The sequence below is a fragment of the Tinamus guttatus genome, unplaced genomic scaffold (genome assembly GCF_059628265.1).
Source record: "Tinamus guttatus ecotype Peru unplaced genomic scaffold, ASM5962826v1 Tinamus_guttatus_pri_ptg000404l, whole genome shotgun sequence".
In the NCBI taxonomy this organism is placed as follows: Eukaryota; Metazoa; Chordata; class Aves; order Tinamiformes; family Tinamidae; genus Tinamus; species Tinamus guttatus.
In genome coordinates, this window is record NW_028288938.1 from 628024 (window position 1) to 646603 (window position 18580).

The 18580-nt window shown below is 46.2% G+C and overlaps 1 protein-coding gene across 1 annotated transcript in view; it reads right to left on the reverse strand.

Annotated features, from left to right (window-relative positions):
* LOC104575167 (SID1 transmembrane family member 1-like) overlaps window positions 1–18580 on the reverse strand; it is a 51284-nt gene that overhangs the window by 3198 nt on the left and 29506 nt on the right. The window contains 12 exon segments of the mRNA XM_088531310.1: window positions 900–976; window positions 2155–2263; window positions 7386–7522; window positions 8131–8248; window positions 8610–8733; window positions 9650–9723; window positions 10714–10780; window positions 11358–11431; window positions 11670–11696; window positions 11698–11819; window positions 13287–13351; window positions 17662–17663. Coding sequence (XP_088387436.1) covers window positions 900–976; window positions 2155–2263; window positions 7386–7522; window positions 8131–8248; window positions 8610–8733; window positions 9650–9723; window positions 10714–10780; window positions 11358–11431; window positions 11670–11696; window positions 11698–11819; window positions 13287–13351; window positions 17662–17663 — 996 coding nt within the window.

Below are 18580 nucleotides of genomic sequence, written 5' to 3' on the forward strand. Positions count from 1 at the left end.
ACTAAGCATCTAAAGACACACAGCACTTAAGGATCAGTCTCTGGATTCAGTCTGTGAATTCTTTGGCTAAGTTTCTGCTGGTTTCCAAGTTAGATTTTCCCCTCCCATTTTATAGGACAGTTACCACAGAGGAAGGACTTGTTTGTAAAAAGCAGCAGTGGAAGGTTTGGATAGCATTGTGCATCTATCCAGAAAGCAAGGAGTCCTTTTTTTCCACCAAACTCACTATTATCTAAGGAAGCACTGTAACTGTGGCAGGCAGAAGGGTTATGTCTGTGGGGAACATACATTTATGCTTATAGCAGCTTTCCCGACATAGCTCTTTCCAACTAGCCCTACTTCATGCTTGAGTGATCCAAGTTTGCTTGCAAAATTCACTCTGGCACTTATTCAGATATGAAGGAATTAAAAAGATTAATGAGATGAATGCTCACAGATACAAAGCTCAGTTGGCTTCCAGCTATAATCTGTGCTCTGTACCAAGTAGAAAGGAGTCAGTGGGACATAAGGTAACAGCTGCTGTTTCTTACTTGTTTGCCATCTGCACTGGGGTGCTGCAGGAATATGAATAGTCATTGCTTTAGCCCCAGAGCCATAAAAGAGTTACTGCCCAAAGCCTTATGCCAGCCCCTTGGACTGACACCCCGCAGAGAGCAAGAGCAAAGGAAAATCCTATCGCATCTGCAGCACCTTTGCTCTAATGTTTTATTCACTGAACCTTAGAACAGAGGAGGCCTGGTCAGGGTAAACAGCTCCACTAGAGATCTGCATCTACCCATATATTTTGGGGAAGAAAAGATGTTTGAAGCATCACTTTTGCAAACAGGGACAACCCTTTCCTCTGCACCTAATAAGTGAGTGAGTGGTGAGGGAGATGGCAAGATGAGAGGAAAGCTTACCATGTACATTGGTCGGCTGCACTGCTGGATACAGTCCGTGTACAGCACCAGCACTGCTCGGCGAAATATCCTCAAGTCTGCCAGAGAAAGAGGTTAAAAAGACAGTGCAGTCAGACTGAGATGCAAATGGCTGAATGGGAAAAAGTGGGCACCTGCTGGCTGGCAGAGAACCCAGTCTGCAGATGAACAGGACAGTGTGCAGATTCATTTCTGGCTCCTGGAAAGCAGTTTGTACTGAGTTGTAGGGCAGCCACTACAACTGAGATGCAGATGACGTTTGTCTGGGGTGACATGTTAAAAAGCCATCAACCCCCTGAAAATGGCACAGCTCAGGATTCAAATAGGCTGTCTGTATGTGCAAGCAGGCTGGAGGAGAAGTGTATGCAGCAAGGGAGAAAAATTCCTCTTGTGGAACAAGCTGCTATAAAAGGAGAAGATGGCAGACATCTGTCCCTCAGAGTCATCAGAGGGGCCTGTAGAAGCAGCATGCATCCAAGATACTCCTGCCCATAAAAGTCATTACAGAGCCATCAGAGGCAGGGAGGATGGGCAGACATGAATATGCATGTGTACACACACCCCGCTCTTACGACACAAATATGGAGCTAAAAAGTCTCTAGCACAGGAAAGCTCTGATATGACACTAGATCACCTTCTTCCTGTAAAGGAAGAAAGACAAGCTGTACTGCTAGCAAAATGACCTCACTCCTTAGCAGTCAGTTCCCAACAGCACGCAGGATTGCCTCCCCACACACATCCAGGCAGCCCTAACTGCCATGTTCATTCTCAGTCACTTCCCCAGGGAAGAATGGGAGCTGCTGCCAGTTACCTGAATCAGGGACATCTGAGGCAGATGAGAGCAGATGAAGGAAAAACAAGTTTGTAAACAGAACACAAGAGCCAGGTTCTCCAGCAGACCACCCCCTCACCTCATGATGGTGTTTATTTAGCTTGCTTCTGTGAGCACAGCACAAGCAATAGCTGTAGATATATGACAAGATCCTCGAGGGAGCCAATCTCTTCTAATACGATGGGGCAGCCTGGTCCTGCTGACTCCTACACTTCTGCAGACCAGCAGCATGAGGACTTTGTGGGGCAGAAAGAGTCTCAGATGAGAGACAGGATATGCTAACCCAGGACAAGCACAGGCCAAAGGAGTGGGCTCACATAGGCACCAAGTGGTGCAGCAGTCACTTGTGTAGGTGAGAAGGTGCCTGGACACCACAGCACAACACAGCTCGATTGCAACACTTACCAATCTTGAAGCGGCCCATGTAGTAGATCTGAGTGCTGAGAGCAAGAGAGGCCAGAACATGGATCATTGAGAAAATATCCCAAAACACCATGTCATTTTTCCCAAACACCTGAAAACAAAAATATATTAAGAGCAAATTGAGCCTGGCTAACAGTGGGCCAGTCATTCCCCACTCCCTCCCCAACCACTACAGGGTGTCAGAAATCACCACTGAACATAGAAATAAACCGCCAACACCTCAATTTGAAATCAAAACTATAAATTCAGACAAAATCCAGAAAACCAATAGGAGCACAGCACTTCTGGAGAAGAGACCATTTCTTAAATCCTTCGGAGAGGATGGAAAATTCAGAGGACTGCAGCTGGCTCAGGGAACAGAAATGCAGGCCCAAGCAATCTCTCCTTGCTCCTGGGCAGCAACTTTCAGGCCCGCAGCTGGATTTGACAAACAGGCAGACAGAGAAATAGTCTGCCTATGCATCACATAGTGATGCACATCTAGTGCATCACATCAGACTAAAATTACTCCCAGTAATGCCTAAATCCAATGATTTTCAAGACATGTGAATTCTTCAGAGGTACAAGGTGAGAATACACGACTGTTTCAGATCTTTCACTTAATTCAGGTATGGAAAGTGTCAGACATGACTCATCTTTGGTAAGTTCTGAAGTCAGTCAAACTACACAGCAATTGAGCAAAAGGTTATTTTTATACTGAAAAGGACAAAGCTGCTGTGCAGGCAGTCGCTCCTATGATACACTTCTTTATATAAAGAACTGAAGTTGCCTACAAATCCAGGTTAATGCTATATGAAAAGCTTAGTGTTACAGTCATACACTGAAGTGCCCAGAAGCTCAGGGCTGCTGTCAGGCTGTCAGCACACATGGTTTTCCTCTGAATGTTTCCTTCCCGGAGACCGAACTTAGAAAAAGGCAGGAAAACTGCCTCTGCATGAGTGGAACTAGGGAGACACGCAGCTTATAAGCTTGCTCTACTCTTCAAAGCTCCTGGCAAGGTAATTATAGAATCACAGAGTCATAGAATGCTTAAGGTTGGAAGGGACTTCTAGAGATCATCTAGCAAGCCCCCGCACACGCAGGGTCACCTAGAGCATATGGCACAGGACTGTGTCCAAGTAAGTTTTGAAAATCTCTAGAGAAGGAGACTCCACAACCTCTCTTGACAACCTGTTCCAATGCTCTGTCACCCCACTGTTAAGAAATTTTTCCTTAGGTTCCTGTGGAATTTTTGATGCTTCAGTTTCTGGCCGTTTCCTCTAGTTCTATCATTGGCCACCACTGAAAAGAGGCCAGCACCATCCTCCTCACTGCTTCCCTTGAGGTACTTACATACAATGATTAGATCGCCTCTCAGCCTTCTCTTCCCCAGGCTGAACAGGCCCAGCTCTCTGTCTCTATTCATAGGGCAGATGTTCCAAGCCCCTGATCATCCTTGTAGCCACAGCTCGACACCCCTCCAGCAGCTTCACATCCCTCTTGTACTGGGAAGCCCAGGACTGGACACAGTACTCCACATGTGGCCTCACCAGGACTGAGTAGAAGGGCAGGATCACCTCCCTCGAGCTGCTGGAGACGCTCTTCTTAATCCTGCACCCCAGGATCCCATTGGCCTTTTGGCCACAAGGGCACACTGTTGCCTCCTGGTCAACTTGTTGTCTGCCAGACGCCCAGGTCCCTCTCTGCAGAGCTGCTCTCCAGTAGGTCGGTCCCCAGCCTGTACTGGTGTCTGGACTTATTCCTCCCTAAGGACCTTGCACTTGTCTTTATCGAATTTCCTAAGATTTTCACTGGCCAGTTATCCAGTCTGTCCAGGCCCCTTTGGATGGCAGCGCAGCCCTCTGGGGTGTCGGCTACTCCTCCCAGTTTCGTGTCATCAGCAAACTTGCTGAGGCAGCGCTCCATCCCTTCATCCAGGTCATCGATGAATAAATTGAACAGGGCTGGACAGAGGACTAACCCCTGGGGGACACTGCTAGCTACAGGCCACCAACTAGACTCTGCACCACTGATCACCACCCTCTGAGATCTGCCAGCCAGCCAACTCCTAATCCCCCTCACTGTCCACTCATCTGTCCCACACTTCCGGAGCTTGCCCAGGAGGATGTTGTAAGGGACGGTTTCAAAAGCCTTGTTGAAGTCCAGATAGGTGATATCCACTGCTCCCCCTTAACCAACCAGCAGGTCATATCCATAGCTGGATAGTCCTCATCTATCCATCTATCAGGTTAGTCAAGCATGACTTCCCCTTGGTGAATCCATGCTGACTACTCTTCAGCACCTTCTTGTCCTCCACTTGCCTGGAGACAACAGCCAGTATGAGCCGTCCCATCACTTTTCCAGGCATGGAGGCAAGGCTCACTGGCCTGTAGTTGCCTGGGTCCTCCTTCTTGCCTTTTTTGAAGACTGGCGTGACATTGGCTTTCTTCCAGTCCTCCAGCATCTCCTCCGTTCTCCAGGATCTTTCAAAGATGATGGAGAGTGGCTTAGCTATGACATCTGCCAGCTCACGCAGAACTCGGGGGTGCATCCCATCAGGGCCCATGGATTTGTGAGTATTGAGTTTCCTTAGGTGCTCTCTGAACCAATCGTCCTCTACACAGGGCAAGTCTTCCTCTCTCCAGGCTTCTTCTCCTGTCTCCAGGGCCTGGGACTCTAAAGGGCTGCCCTTGGTAAACACCAAAGCAAAGAAGGCATTCAGCAATTCTGCTTTTTCTGTGTTATTTGTAACCAGGGTACCCACCTCGTTCACCAGCGGGCCCACGTTTCACCTGATCTTCCTTTTGCTGTTAATAATTTGAAGAAGTTTTTCTTGTTATTTTTAACATCCCCTGCCACATTGCGTTCTGAACATGCCTTAGCTTTCCTTCTCGCATCTCTGCATTCCCTGACAATGTTCCTATATTTCCCCCAAGGGGTCTGTCCTTTTTTCCACATTCTCTATACCGCCGCCTTCTGCTCGAGCAATGCCACAAGCTCCTTGCTCATCCACGCAGGTCTCCTGCCCTCTCTGCCTGACTTCTTACACACAGGGATGCACTGTTGCTGGGCGTGAAGGAGGTGCTGCTTGAAAACTAAGCAGCTCTCTTGGGCCCCTCTTCTTTCTAGAGCTTTAGCCCATGGGATTCTTCTGAGGAGGTCTCTGAAGAGGCTAAAGTTGGCCCTCCTGAAGTCCATGGTTGCAAGGCTACTTACAGCTGTGCCACCTCCTCGTTGGATCCTGAACTCCACCAACTCATGGTCACTGCAGCCAAGGCTACTCCCCACCTTCACATCTCCAACACGTCCTCTCCATTTGTTAATACAAGGTGCAGTAGCCCACCTCTCCTTGTTGGCTCCTCCACAACCTGCATCAAAAAGTTGTCATCAACGCACTGCAGGAACCTCCAGAACTGTTTGTGCCTGGCTGTGTTGTCCTTCCACTTGATGTCAGGGTAGTTGAAGTCCCCCATGAGAACCAGGGCCTCTAACCGTGAGGCAACATCCAGCTGACTGTAGAAGGCCTTATCAACTTCCTCATCCTGGTCAGGTGGCCTGTAGCAGACACCTACCACAGTGTCTCTCACATTAGCCTGCCCTTTAATCCTTACCCACAAGCTCTCAACTCGCTCATCACCCACTCCCAGGTTGGGCTCCATGTATTCCAGTTCCTGTCTCACATAAAGAGCTCCACCACCTCTCCTTCCCAGCCTGTCCTTCCTAAAGAGCACCTAGCCTTCCATGGCAGTGCTCCAGTCGTGTGAGCTATCCCACCATGTCTCTGTGATTCCAATGAGATCATGATGCTGGGACCGCACACAGAGCTCCAGTTCATCCTGCTTATTCCCCATGTTTCGTGCATTGGTGTACAGGCATTTCAGGGAAGTAAGTGAGCCTGCAGGCTTCCCAGGAGGGGTGAAAGAGGACCCTCTATAATCATATCCTATCCTCACTTCCCCACTACCATACTCCCACTGGATGCCATCTGCCTTTGGCTGTGTGGTACTGATTGCTCTGTCCGTGTGACACTCCCCTTCCCCCTCCTTGCTTAGTTTAAAGCCCTCTATATAACATATCTATCTCATAATATGCATATGCTATACAGTCCTCTATAGAACATATAGTACCCCATAATACAACCTCATAATGTTGCATCTCAGTGAGTAGCTCTGCTAATGCTATCAAGTGATTCTTGGAAAGTCACAAGGAAAATCAGCATGCACTATATCTCACAGAACCCTTCTAGAACAGAACCCTACCCTGAGACCTTCACAGAACTGATTGATAATTTGTAGTGGGTAGTGTTGTGCTAAAAACCTGCTGGGACACAGCTGCTAGTTCAGTGCAAGAATTCAATGGATTTTGCCTGGTTACTGCTTGATGAAACCTCAAACCTCTAGAGGAGAGAGCAGAGACCTCAAAGGTCAAGCACAGGTTGGCAGTTGAGGCAAGCCAGCTCAGCACCTGTACTATTAGGAGCAAAAGGGTAAAGCCCCACACCAGTCTGACCCACTGTCAACTGCTGACACACAGGGGTAATCCTCTTGCTATTGTAGCTGCTGGCTCCCTCTGCACCACTGCCTTTCTACAGCTAGATATTTCTGAAACTTGCCTGGAAGTTCCTGGACCATTATACTAGCCCTGCATCTCTCCAAAGACAGCAAAGCCAACTGCAGGAGCTGTGCCCAGCAACACAGTTTTCCAAAGGAGGGGAAAAGACACGAGCAGTTTGGCAAAGGTCACTTTTCCTTGAAGCTCAACCCAGTTCACCCCCACTCCAAGGAGGACCTCGCCATGAGAAGCCAGCAGCATGTTTGTACAAGGACATCTGGGTGCATGAACCTCCCCTCTTGGGAAGGGTAGCATAGGGTAGGCAAGGCTTGAAAAAGAGCAAGCCTAGAGCAACTGCTCTCCTCTTCTCTATGAGCCCAGGGAGAGTGGAGGGAAGAAAAAAAAAAAAAAAAAAAAAAAAAAAAAAAAAAAAAAAAAGCTCATTGGGAATTCAAATGCTAACATCTGCTCTAGGTGTCCCTGCGTATGCAGGGGGGTTGGACTAGATGATCTCTAGAGGTCCCTTCCAACCCTAAGCATTCTATGATTCTATGATTCTATGATCTGCTTCACACACTCTTAGTCAGCTCAGCTGCTCTCCGCAATCATTTTTCCACCTGAGCCATGCTTCCAGCAGCACCACTTCCTTCCCAGAGAGGGAGGTAGATAAGAGGAAGTTGTACCACTCCAAGGACTGCCAGACAGATGACCACAGCAAATGAGGCATAGGCAGAATAGGCGCTGGTGTTGATGTCTGGGTGACGGGTCTGGTAGAGCTTAAGCATGCACAGTCCTGCAGTCACGTACATGAAGGAGGTGTCTGTGGAGGGAGAACAGAGAGTCAGTGAAGATATGTACTACCAACAGACTCAAGCAGTTCCAAACTGCACATAAAGGAGAAACATGGAAGCAAGAACAAACCCAAAGCTAGCAGACATGAAGCCTTGATGTTACGTGACATTGGACAGCATCTTCTGCTTTGCCATCATGTGGTGAATCTAACATGCTCTGGGACAACAAAGAATAGGGCCCATAAGATAAATGCTCAGCAACATAAGACAGCACAGGAACAGGCAGGGAAGCAGAGAGGTCCTCAAAGAAAGCATTTCCACTGCAGTGGAGAACAGAGAACTCCAGACTGTACCACTCAAACATCCTGACTGTGCATTTTGCATCTTTAATCTCTAAGCAGCAAAAGTGAGGGGAGACCCTACCATTAGCACACTACTAAAGTCCCCAGGGCCCTGAAAGGGAGGCTGAAGTGCAGTAGCCCCTTATTTCCAGAGTCATACATGTTCTGACTGCACCATGAAACAGGCAAACTCCAGGCAAGGTTTGTACAGGCAGAAAAACGGGAAATACTCAGCAGGAGGCAGAGCACAGCAAATCCTGCCACCAGCTCAAAAGGAGAAAAGCAACTCAGCTTACCAAACTGGAAATTGGAGTAATTTGGGCAGACATGATAACAGGCACTGAGTACCCCTTCCATCATCAGAGCAATGCCCATAGCATAAAAGAGACCAAAATGCTTTGGGATTCCATAATCCTGGAAGAGAGTAGAGCTGCACAGTACAATATCCCTCACTATACACTATATCACAAGCAAATTTTCATTCTCTCTTTTCTTCTTCCCCATCTCCACCCCTACACCTGTCCTCCGTCTACCAGTGCAACACAGAGTTACAGAGCCAGCAGAATCCACAAGAAACAAATCAAAGTTAACCACACAAAACTTCAGCCTGAAGACCTCTGTGTCCTGGTACTGACACATCTTGAGACAAAAGGAAGAATCAGTCTTCCATCCAGGAAAGCAAATGGAAAGCCACTGTGTAGCTCACTCTATTTAGCTTCTACATCCCCCCTATCCTTCCTTCCTGCACTATGTCCCAAGCAGCAATGTTCCTTACCAGAGTATAGATATCTTTCATCTCCACGGCCCGACGGTGGAGGATATCTCTGCGCAACACAATCAGAAGGAAGAGAAAGCCTAGCAACATGTGGCCCACATTGCTGAGGATGTTGTTGAAAGCACTGCAGGAAATAAAAAGGTTTAAGACAAGGACAGCATAGCGTCTGAAGGGAGAACCCTAGGCCACAGACTGTGCATCTGATCGGCTTCCCTCACTTACTCTGCATTTTGTCAGTTGCCCAAACACCTGTAGTTTTACATGCTGCATGTAAGCAGCATTTAGGCTGAATATTTCACCTTGCTCAGTGGATTTAAATACTTTCCTTGCAAGATTCCTAACTCTAGGCTCTCTGCATTTCACAGAATCACAGAATGGTTAAGGTTGGAAAAGACCTCTAGAGATCATCTAGTCCAGCCCCACTGCTCAAGCAGGGACACCTAGAGCACATGGCACAGGGTCGCATCCAGGCAGGTTTTGAATATCTCCAAAGAAGGAGACTCCACAGCCTCTCTGGACAGCCTGTTCCAGTGCTTTGTCACCCCAACAGCAAAGAAGAACTTCCTGATATGGAGATAAAACTTCCTGTGTTTCAATTTGTACCCATTACCTCTTGACCTGTCACTGGCTACCACCAAGAAAAGTTTGGCCCCATCCTCTTTATATTCTCCCTTTTACATTCTTCCATTTCCATATTAGATCAGAGAAATGCTGCACTGAAAGGACTGAGCTAAACTTCTTTGCAGAGCTGCTGCTCCTTTGATGCATGTGAAAGTGTTTAGAAGAGCTCCAGAGCCTTTTCTTGCTTCCCAGTAGATTTGTTGGGGGAACTCAAGTACCAGTGTTCCTGGGTACCTGTGTCTCATTGCAACAGAAAGTCACAGCTGAGCTAAGCAGAAAACTGAGAGAGACTCTGCTATGAGCCCTAACCCTCTGTGGTCTTATCAGCATGGATGTTGTAAGCCTGGCAGGGACAAAATCTTCACTTGGGCACAGCACAAACATGCAGGACACACAAAGCCATATCAATGGTCACGCACCTTAGCACTCCAAGGGGGTGAGCGCACAAGAAGTTGTAGTAGCAGATGTCCTGATTGCCTGTCACATTCACTACCTGGGAAGAAAGGAGGCCAGAGCCCCAATGTTAGCACTTCCTCTCCGATCTGAAACGTTTGCTTTATGCACTAGCATGCACGCAAGATGTAAATGCCATACTGTGCATATGGCACTCATGAGTTGCAGCTCTGTAACACTACACTCTGCAAATGGCTTTTCACAACCCACTATAGCTCAGACACCGTGGTACAGAAAAGCAGCAAAACCTGCTGCAGCAGCCCAGAGGTGCTATGGACAGGACTGGATATTATCAGCCAAGTCTTTGATTGTTCCAAATCCCAGCTGGTCTTTGTTGCTCTCCTTGACCAATTTAATGGACTGGGTGCCAACATTTTAGAAGAAAGTCACTGAGTAAGGTCCACTGTGCCTCAAGAGGCATTTTAGGGACTAGGGTATAGCATAACTCAGGCATCAGTGCAGAGGAGTACCAGCATTTACAAATGAAGCTTTTATGAGGGCAAGAGGATGATACAGGCCACAAACTTGACAGCAGTTTTCAGAGGAAACATACTGTGTCCTCACCCCTGCTTCCCCCAGCTCCACTAATACAACAAGAGGCAAAAACCAGATCTGCTTATGGATCTCCGAATAGCAGCAGGATGGTAAGAGGGAAAACAGAGGGAGGAGGAAAGAAAAGTTGCTCAGATCACAACAAATCTGTTAGACAAGTAAGTACAGTTTAGAAATAATTTATTCCTCCTGCCTCTAAGGTAAAGCAGGCCTCAAATGAGACATCAGAGAGGGGGGAGGACAGTGGAACTCCCCACTTTCCAGTTAAAAATAGCATAAAAACTGCAAGCTCTGTGAAGGCTCAGCACCTGGTGCAGAGAGAGCAGCTTAAGTAAATTGCTCCTTAGACATTAAGAGAGATTCAAGCATGACCTCATTTTATTGCAACTGTTCTTGCACCATGCACATGAAGAGCAGGTTTAAAGGCAAGAAGACCCAGGCCCAGGCCCAGGGGACAGCCACACAGGGACTGACGCACCGTCTGGTAGGTGATGACGAGCTGGATTACTGGCAGGGTGTAAAACACTGCAATAGTGATGATGTTCCTGCAAGAAGGAGGCAGCAGCAGCAATTACACACACCAGCACAACCACCAAACGCCCAGCACAGCTCCATAGTGCTCGTGGAGCTGCCACATACACCCCAGTGCCTAAGGGCACAGATCCTCCTCTCCCAACAAACGTGCCAGTCAGAGCTTTATGCTAGCTCATTTGCAATCTTCTGAAGTACAAGAGCAAACACGCTAATGCTATCCAACAGGAGGCAAGTGCTAAGGGCACAAAAAAGCTAGCACGTGGATCACACGCGTATGTGTTTAAATGACAGTTCCACATTCCTCAGTTTGTTCCAGTGCGATGCCCATTACTGTACTTTAGAGCTGTTAACACAAATGAGTTTCCATCTATCGATCTGTTTGAACTGGTCCACAAATATCCTCACTTGAAGTATGTGAAATTTGCAGCTAGTGGTTGGAACAGGGGCAGGGTGCATAACAGGATGGCTCAAAAGAAATCCTCAAGCCTAAAGCATTTTTGAAAAGAGGAACATGTGGACACAAATGGAGAGTCCACAACCAAAAACTCAGTACTGAACTTGGCTTTATCCAAGTTATTGTCACCTTACCAGAAATAAATTTTGTATTTTTTGCTGACAATCCTTCGATCCTTCCTGGACAAGTCTGACAAAGAGAGGAACACCTAAAACATTAGTGGGATGTGAAAGAGGGAAAAATTAAATCACTCATTTTAGTAGAGTGCCTAGCACATCAGACTTCTTAGACTGTGGAAGAACATTCAAAATACATTTGTCTTTGTTACATGAAATCCTTCAAAGAAGGAATGGAAACTTAAAAACTCTGGTAAGCAAATAGTGCTGGTACCGGTCCAGCTTTGTCTATTGACCAGCAGCACAATCACAGCTGCAATGGTAACTTACCTTAGTGCGGATGACATTCTTATCACTTTTCAATTTCTGGCATGGTGTCGAAGTCACTCTCCTCCTCAACAGAGCTGTCAGTGTCAGAACCAGCTTGAGGCCCTCGCTCAGGGGAAGACAACTGCCGTCCACCACTGGAGCTTAACTCATCTGGAGCAGAGTGAGGAGAAGGAACTGGTCAAAGACTAAATCCCTCTATGAACAGCAACAATGAAACAGTCTTCCTCTGCTGTGAAAAGTGGACAAGGCCATTTCAGGGAACCAAATTGTCCCATGATCACAGCCCTTCCCAAAAGCTCCAAATGCTAGTACTTTCAAAGACTCTTTTTTCCTTACCTATTCTGCCCCCAACCCCAGCATTCTCTGCCCATGTCTTTACTCTACTGCTTTTTATCTCTGTAACTTTTTCTACTCTTTATTAGCCTGGACTCTGAAATCTGGAAGTCCAAAACAAGCCAGAAAGCCCTAGTGAGACAGCAGTGTGGAAGTCAGAAACAGGCCATCATGCAGTTTTTGTATAATCTTTGTGTATAAGCTTTTCTAAAAACATAACAGAATAAAAGAGAGAAAGCTGAAATTTTAGAGGGAGAAAATCAGCTTTGCTCCTACTACATGTACAGTACTGTTCACCTGCAGTTTATTGGGATTTGCTGTACTCACTCTATTGGCTTGATGAATGCCTTGTAAGCCTGTTGCCCAGAACATTTGAGCACAACATTTACATATATTTTAAAGTATACTCTTGAAAAAAGCATGCAGCCTTCAACTCTGCTCCAAGACCAAATTCCTCCTGAATTTTCCCAGAGGTCATGGAGCCTTAGTTCTGAATTTTTCTACCAGGTGTTTGGAGGTACTACTACTACTACTTCACTACTTCTACAATTGGGCAACGTCAGAGGTGTCAGTATATCTTTACAGCAAGGAGAGCAAATGCAATCTGAGCAAGGACTAAAAATTACAGAGTTCCTGCCCTCATCTGAGCATCACATCACTTGCACCTGAGTCTCAATTCTGTCAAATTCAAGGGCTTGGCCCAAGAAGTCTCTCAGCATCGAGCTGGTCAGCACCTATCCTTCGACAGGCACAACACTTGCAAGGAGATCAATAAATATTTTGGCAAAGGAAGAGATTTCCCACCATCTCAGAATAGCAGCATTCAAGGAAGCTTTGTTTCTTCTGCTGCCCAAGGCACAGTTTATCTATTGACAATTACTGCTCACCTAATAAAGCCTCCAGAGAAAGAACCTCCATCTCTCTCCTGCCTTGTGGCACACAATTCAAACTATTTCCTTCTTTGGAAGGCTAAAGAGGCTCAGTGACAGACTCTTGGGGGCTAGGTTGGAAGGGACATTTAGCAGTTTAGTTCAAACCCTTGCTAGAAGTGGGACTGTTAGATAACTGTGGCTTTGTTTAGCTGAGACTAGAGTATTTTCCAGAGTTGTGCCACTTTTTTGGTGCAGAATTTTTCCCTAATATTCAGCCTGAACCTCCTAAGCTAGTTTCTTTTTGTCCTGCTGTTAGACCAGCTTGTCCCTCTGAGTCTTAAAACACTAAATCTGAGCCTGATCCTGCCCCACATAGAGGAAGGTATGGCCCTAGGTATGGAAGATACTATACCAATAGCACCATAGCTGCTTTCCTCAGGAGTACTGGCTGTGATAGGGTGTGAAGAGGTCATTATCCTGCAATGGAAACAGACCCATAAGAGCTAGTTAGCCTTAAGGCAGTGAGAAAAGATAGAGGAGGCACCCTCCCTCCCACTAGGGCATACTGCAAAGCAAGTGTTTCCTGATAGTCAATTAGAAATTTAACAACTGAAACTGCCAGATTGCAAAAACTCTATCAATGTGGCAGAAAAGTGATGGAGAAACTTTGGGTACTATCACAGACAATAAGATAGGGAAGTTGGAAGTCTTGTGAAGGTACGGAAGTTTTGTTTTGCAAACAGTACCCAACTGGCTAAAGAACTGATACAGTTGCAAAACACCCGATAAGGGACCGAAACCCATCTCATTGACAGTGCAAAGAGCAGATAATCTTTTGGAACTTGCCTGAAGATTCTGGAAGGATCAACTTATAAGGATGACCATAGCACAGTCAGGTACTCCTTCCCTAAGAGTATAAAAGACAGAGTCTAGCACTGATGAGTTGAGTTGGGATCAGGAATAACACCTGACCAGCTTCCCTGGCTGGACTGTGAGTCTCCCTTCACTCCCCTTAACGTGGAACGCTGGGCTAAGGTAACTTCTTATAAGGCTGAGAGTCACCTGTACACTGAGGATGAAGTAATGCCACAGCATTTTATTTTATTTCATTTTTTCTGGGATGAGCAGGGTACTCTTTAGTTGTGCTAATTGCTAATTTCTGTTTACTAATTGATAAGCCTATGAATCATAGAATCATAGAATGCTTAAGGTTGGAAGGGACTTCTAGAGGTCATCTAGTACAACCCCCCTGCACAAGCAGGGACACCTAGAGCACGTGGCATAGGACTGCATCCAAATGAGTTTTGAAGATCTCCAGAAAAGGAGACTCCACAACCTCTCTTGGCAACCTGTTCCAGTGCTCTGTCACCCTCACTGTTAAAAATTTTTTCCTTAAGTTCCATGTTGCCTCATGGTCAACTTGTCGTCCACCATGACACCCAGATCCCTCTCTGCAAAGCTGCTCTCCAGAAGGTCCATCCCCAGCCTGTACTGGTGTCTGTGGTTATTCCTCCCTAAGGACCTTGCACTTGTCTTGAATTTCGTAAGATTTCTCACTGCCCAGTTATCCAGTCTGTCCAGGTCCCTCTGGATACTCCTCCCAGTTTCGTATCATCAGCAAACTTGCTGAGGCAGCACTCCATCCCTTCATCCAGGTCATTGATGAATAAATTGAACAGGGCTGGACAGAGGACTAACCCCTGGAGGACACTGCTAGCTACAGGCCACCAACTAGACTCTGCACCACTGATCACCACCCTCTGAGATCTGCCAGCCAGCCAACTCCTAATCCCCCTCACTGTCCACTCATCTATCCAACACCTCTGGAGGTTGCCCAGGAGGACGTTGTAAGGGACAGTTTCAAAAGCCTTGCTGAAGTCCAGATAGGTGATATCCACTGCTCTCCCCTCATCTATCCAGCTAGTCATATCCATAGCTGGATAGTCCTCATCTATCCATCTATCAGGTTAGTCAAGCATGACTTCCCCTTGGTGAATCCATGCTGACTACTCTTCAGCACCTTCTTGTCCTCCACTTGCCTGGAGACAACAGCCAGTATGAGCCGTCCCATCACTTTTCCAGGCATGGAGGCAAGGCTCACTGGCCTGTAGTTGCCTGGGTCCTCCTTCTTGCCTTTTTTGAAGACTGGCGTGACATTGGCCTTCTTCCAGTCCTCCAGCATCTCCTCCATTCTCCAGGATCTTTCAAAGATGATGGAGAGCGGCTTAGCTATGACATCTGCCAGCTCACGCAGAACTCGGAGGTGCATCTCATCAGGGCCCATGGATTTGTGAGTATTGAGTTGGTTTCCCAGGAGGGGTGAAAGAGACTGACTTTGGCTGCGTGGTACTGATTGCCCTGTCCGTGTGACACTCCCCTTCCCCCTTCTTGCTTAGTTTAAAGCCCTCCTGACCAGCTTGGCCAGCCTTTTGGCAGAGATGTGTGTCCCTCTTGCTGCGGTGGTTCCCATCATTCCCCACTAGCTGGTGGTCATCAAACAGAGTCCCATGGTCACAGAAGCCAAAACCCTGTTGCCTAGCCCAGTGGCACAGCCAGTTGTTAATCTGTGATATCTGCCTTCTCATCCTTGAACCCATTACCCTCACTGATAGGATAAATATATACACATATAAATATATAAATATATTTATATAATATATATTAATAACATATAAATAAATAAAATAAATAAAATATAAATATTTATAAATATAAATATTTATAAATATATATTTGTATGTATAAAATAAATATATATATAATACCCAATATATATATAAAATATATATAAATATATAATATATATAGAAATATAATATATATATACACCTATAACAATCATGCCGGTTAGTGGTGGATGTTGTTATTGCAAAGGTCTTCCACTGGTGAATAAAATAAACTAACTAAAGTCCTGTGGTTGTTGCCCCTCTGGATTATTTTATTGTCTTCTTTAATGAGCTAGTATGACATTTTCTTCCTGCACAGTATGAAGCAAAACGATTCCATTTAGCGTCCCCACAGAGACTGCCATCTGGACTCAGAAGAGCACAAGTCTCTTATGCAGCACCCAGTGGAGACCACCCTATGGCTGCAAAGCATGGCAAACTCAGGACAAGTCTCATATTTGCAGCACTCATAAGAACTTTCTAATTCTTTTTCTCCCTCACCCTCCAAGTGAGGATCTAGTCACCTGTCACTACCTCCCTCAAGTTATCCCCAGAAAAGTCACAGGCAGGTTGTCAAACATTCTGTTCCTTGCAAGGAAGACAGCAAGACCAGCCAGAGCAACACTCTTGTCTTCTAGTGGTGGCAAATGGCAAGACAGGCCATGGTGCTCATAAAGCTTCACCCTTGTCACAACGCTGTGCGGCTAGTCTGAGGCAGAGAGGCAGAGGGAAGATCAAATATATCTAACTGACAGAGGTCCAGCTAGCCAGTAGCCAGTCAGTACGTAAAACCACTCATCCTTACTGCAGCCTGACAATTCCCCACATCTTTCCAAGTTCCTCTTCTGGCTTACCAGCACCTGACCCATCCCAAAGCCATGAGCTTCCTAACAATGCTGTATGGGGTAGGCCCACCCAGCAAGGGTATTTTACACTCTCCTGTTCGCTCTCTCCTCTGACACATTCATTGTCCTTGTTTGGTTGTGGCCTCGGATCTGGTGTCCTCTGCCCTCCTGGAGTGGTAGGGCAAAGAAAGCTGAAACAAAGAACATCAGGGGAGCATTTGAAGTGGACAAAGCAGCATGGATTAAACTGCCGGGGGCTCTCCTCAGCAAGAAACTCCTTCAGCTCTGAGCCAGGACTAGCAGCACTTGTTGCAGACTGCTGCAGGAACAAGATATCTGGTAGGTACCAGGTTAAACTCTGATCCACCTTCTACTCATCATCTGCCATGCAGTGCTTCCTCTCTCATGGTAGATTTTTTTTTCCTTGCTGCTTTAAAGTTGTTTGGAAATTGTTATCATTGGGAAAAGGGCGAGAGAAACATTTCCTTGTGTTGAAGGCACTGAGGCACGCATACTCAAGTGACATCATCTATCTCTCCAAATCAAGCAGTTGTCAGAGCAATGGGGCACACAGGACTCAAAGCATAGTTGGTGATCACAGACTGAGTTTTATAGGCATCTCCGTCTGTTCTTTTTTTCTTTTTTCTAGCAGGGCAGGGGAAAGAAAAGGGGAGCAAAAGGAAAGATGAGAGCCAGGGTCACTTTTGAGGGAGAAAAATTCCAGTGAGTGAGGAGAAAGTATTGAGAAAACCAACATGCAGCAGGTGATCTGCAGGACAGGGAAAACGAAGTTATCACTTTCTTTTTCGGCATCAGAACCACTGTCAAGAGCATGTGGGTAGGACATGGTTCCTCCGCAGAGGAAAAGATGGGGCTGTGACAGATAGACAGGCAATGCCGGGCACATGAAGACGAACTGGAATATGAGGGAGAGGAGAGGCCCACATATTTGGTAGGAAACCCACAGCAGGTGAAGGTATCCAATTTCTCTACTCTTTCATTTGGGATGCTCTCCTGTGACCTTCCCTACCTGGGAACCTAGCCTCCCAGGCTGGACTCGGCAACAGCACCTCCACTATGCATCTTCTCTGAATACCTCAAGTAACAGGATTTAACTTCCACTTATTGTGAGGGCAGTCTGGAATGCAGCTTCTCAGCCACCAGCAGCACTTGCATCCTCCAGCTACAGCACCAGGAGTGGCTTCCCCTGGGCTTCTCATCCCAGGGCAGCTCCACTATCCTGATGAGACCATGCCCCTTGGGTTTACACAGCCACCCCTTGGCATCAGCTTGGCTCCTCCAGGGCCCAGATCCAATTCCTTCATCTCTCCAAGCCCCACAGTGTTAAAGGCCCTTCCTATTTTCACTGCTGACTCCTGTGCCTGGAGTCCTATTGTTGTTTTGCAGCCAACTCAGAGTATTTTTAAACACACTTTATAAGTTCCTGCTTGATTGATTGTGAAGAAAACTGTTTCAAACACACATGGGACTTAGCATACAGTAATGCACACGCATCTCAATCTGTTTAAAAAGCCACTCTGAGAGGCCAAAGATCCCCAGTCACTTGACAGAAATACTCACCCAGACACTGCCAGGTTAGATTGAAGATCTGATGCTTTAAGTTGAGTTCAGTTATATTAGCACCCTAATCTAGTGATAAGTAGCCAGCAAGGGAGACTGAAGAAGATGGGACAAAAACAAACAAACCTACAACAACAACAAAAAAGCAACAAAAAACTCTAAATAAATAAAAATTAAAAAGTCCCTCTAAGCTCTCTATCCCCAGGAGAGAAATGCAAATGATGATGCTTCTTATTCTCAAACTAACGCTTTGAACTAGTTTTCAGTCTCTAAGTAAACAGCCAGCCTCCCACACATCCCCAGGAAGCAGAAACCACAGGTACTCTCCAACCTTCCACATGCCAAAATGTCCATCTTTTTGGATCAGCAATCAGCTGTCCAGCTTTTTAGATGCATTTATATTTTTGTAACACCGAAATCTGGGTGCAGCATAAAGTAAATGGAATCCAATACCAAAGTGAATAAGACAAACAGCACTACTTTACTGTATTAGTCATTCATTCACTTTGTTCTCTTAAATTCACCATTAAAGACAAATTAAAATTTAATTTGAAGAAACAAACATCAAACAAAGAAAAGAAAAAGAAAATGCAACTCCACGCTTAAACTAAGTG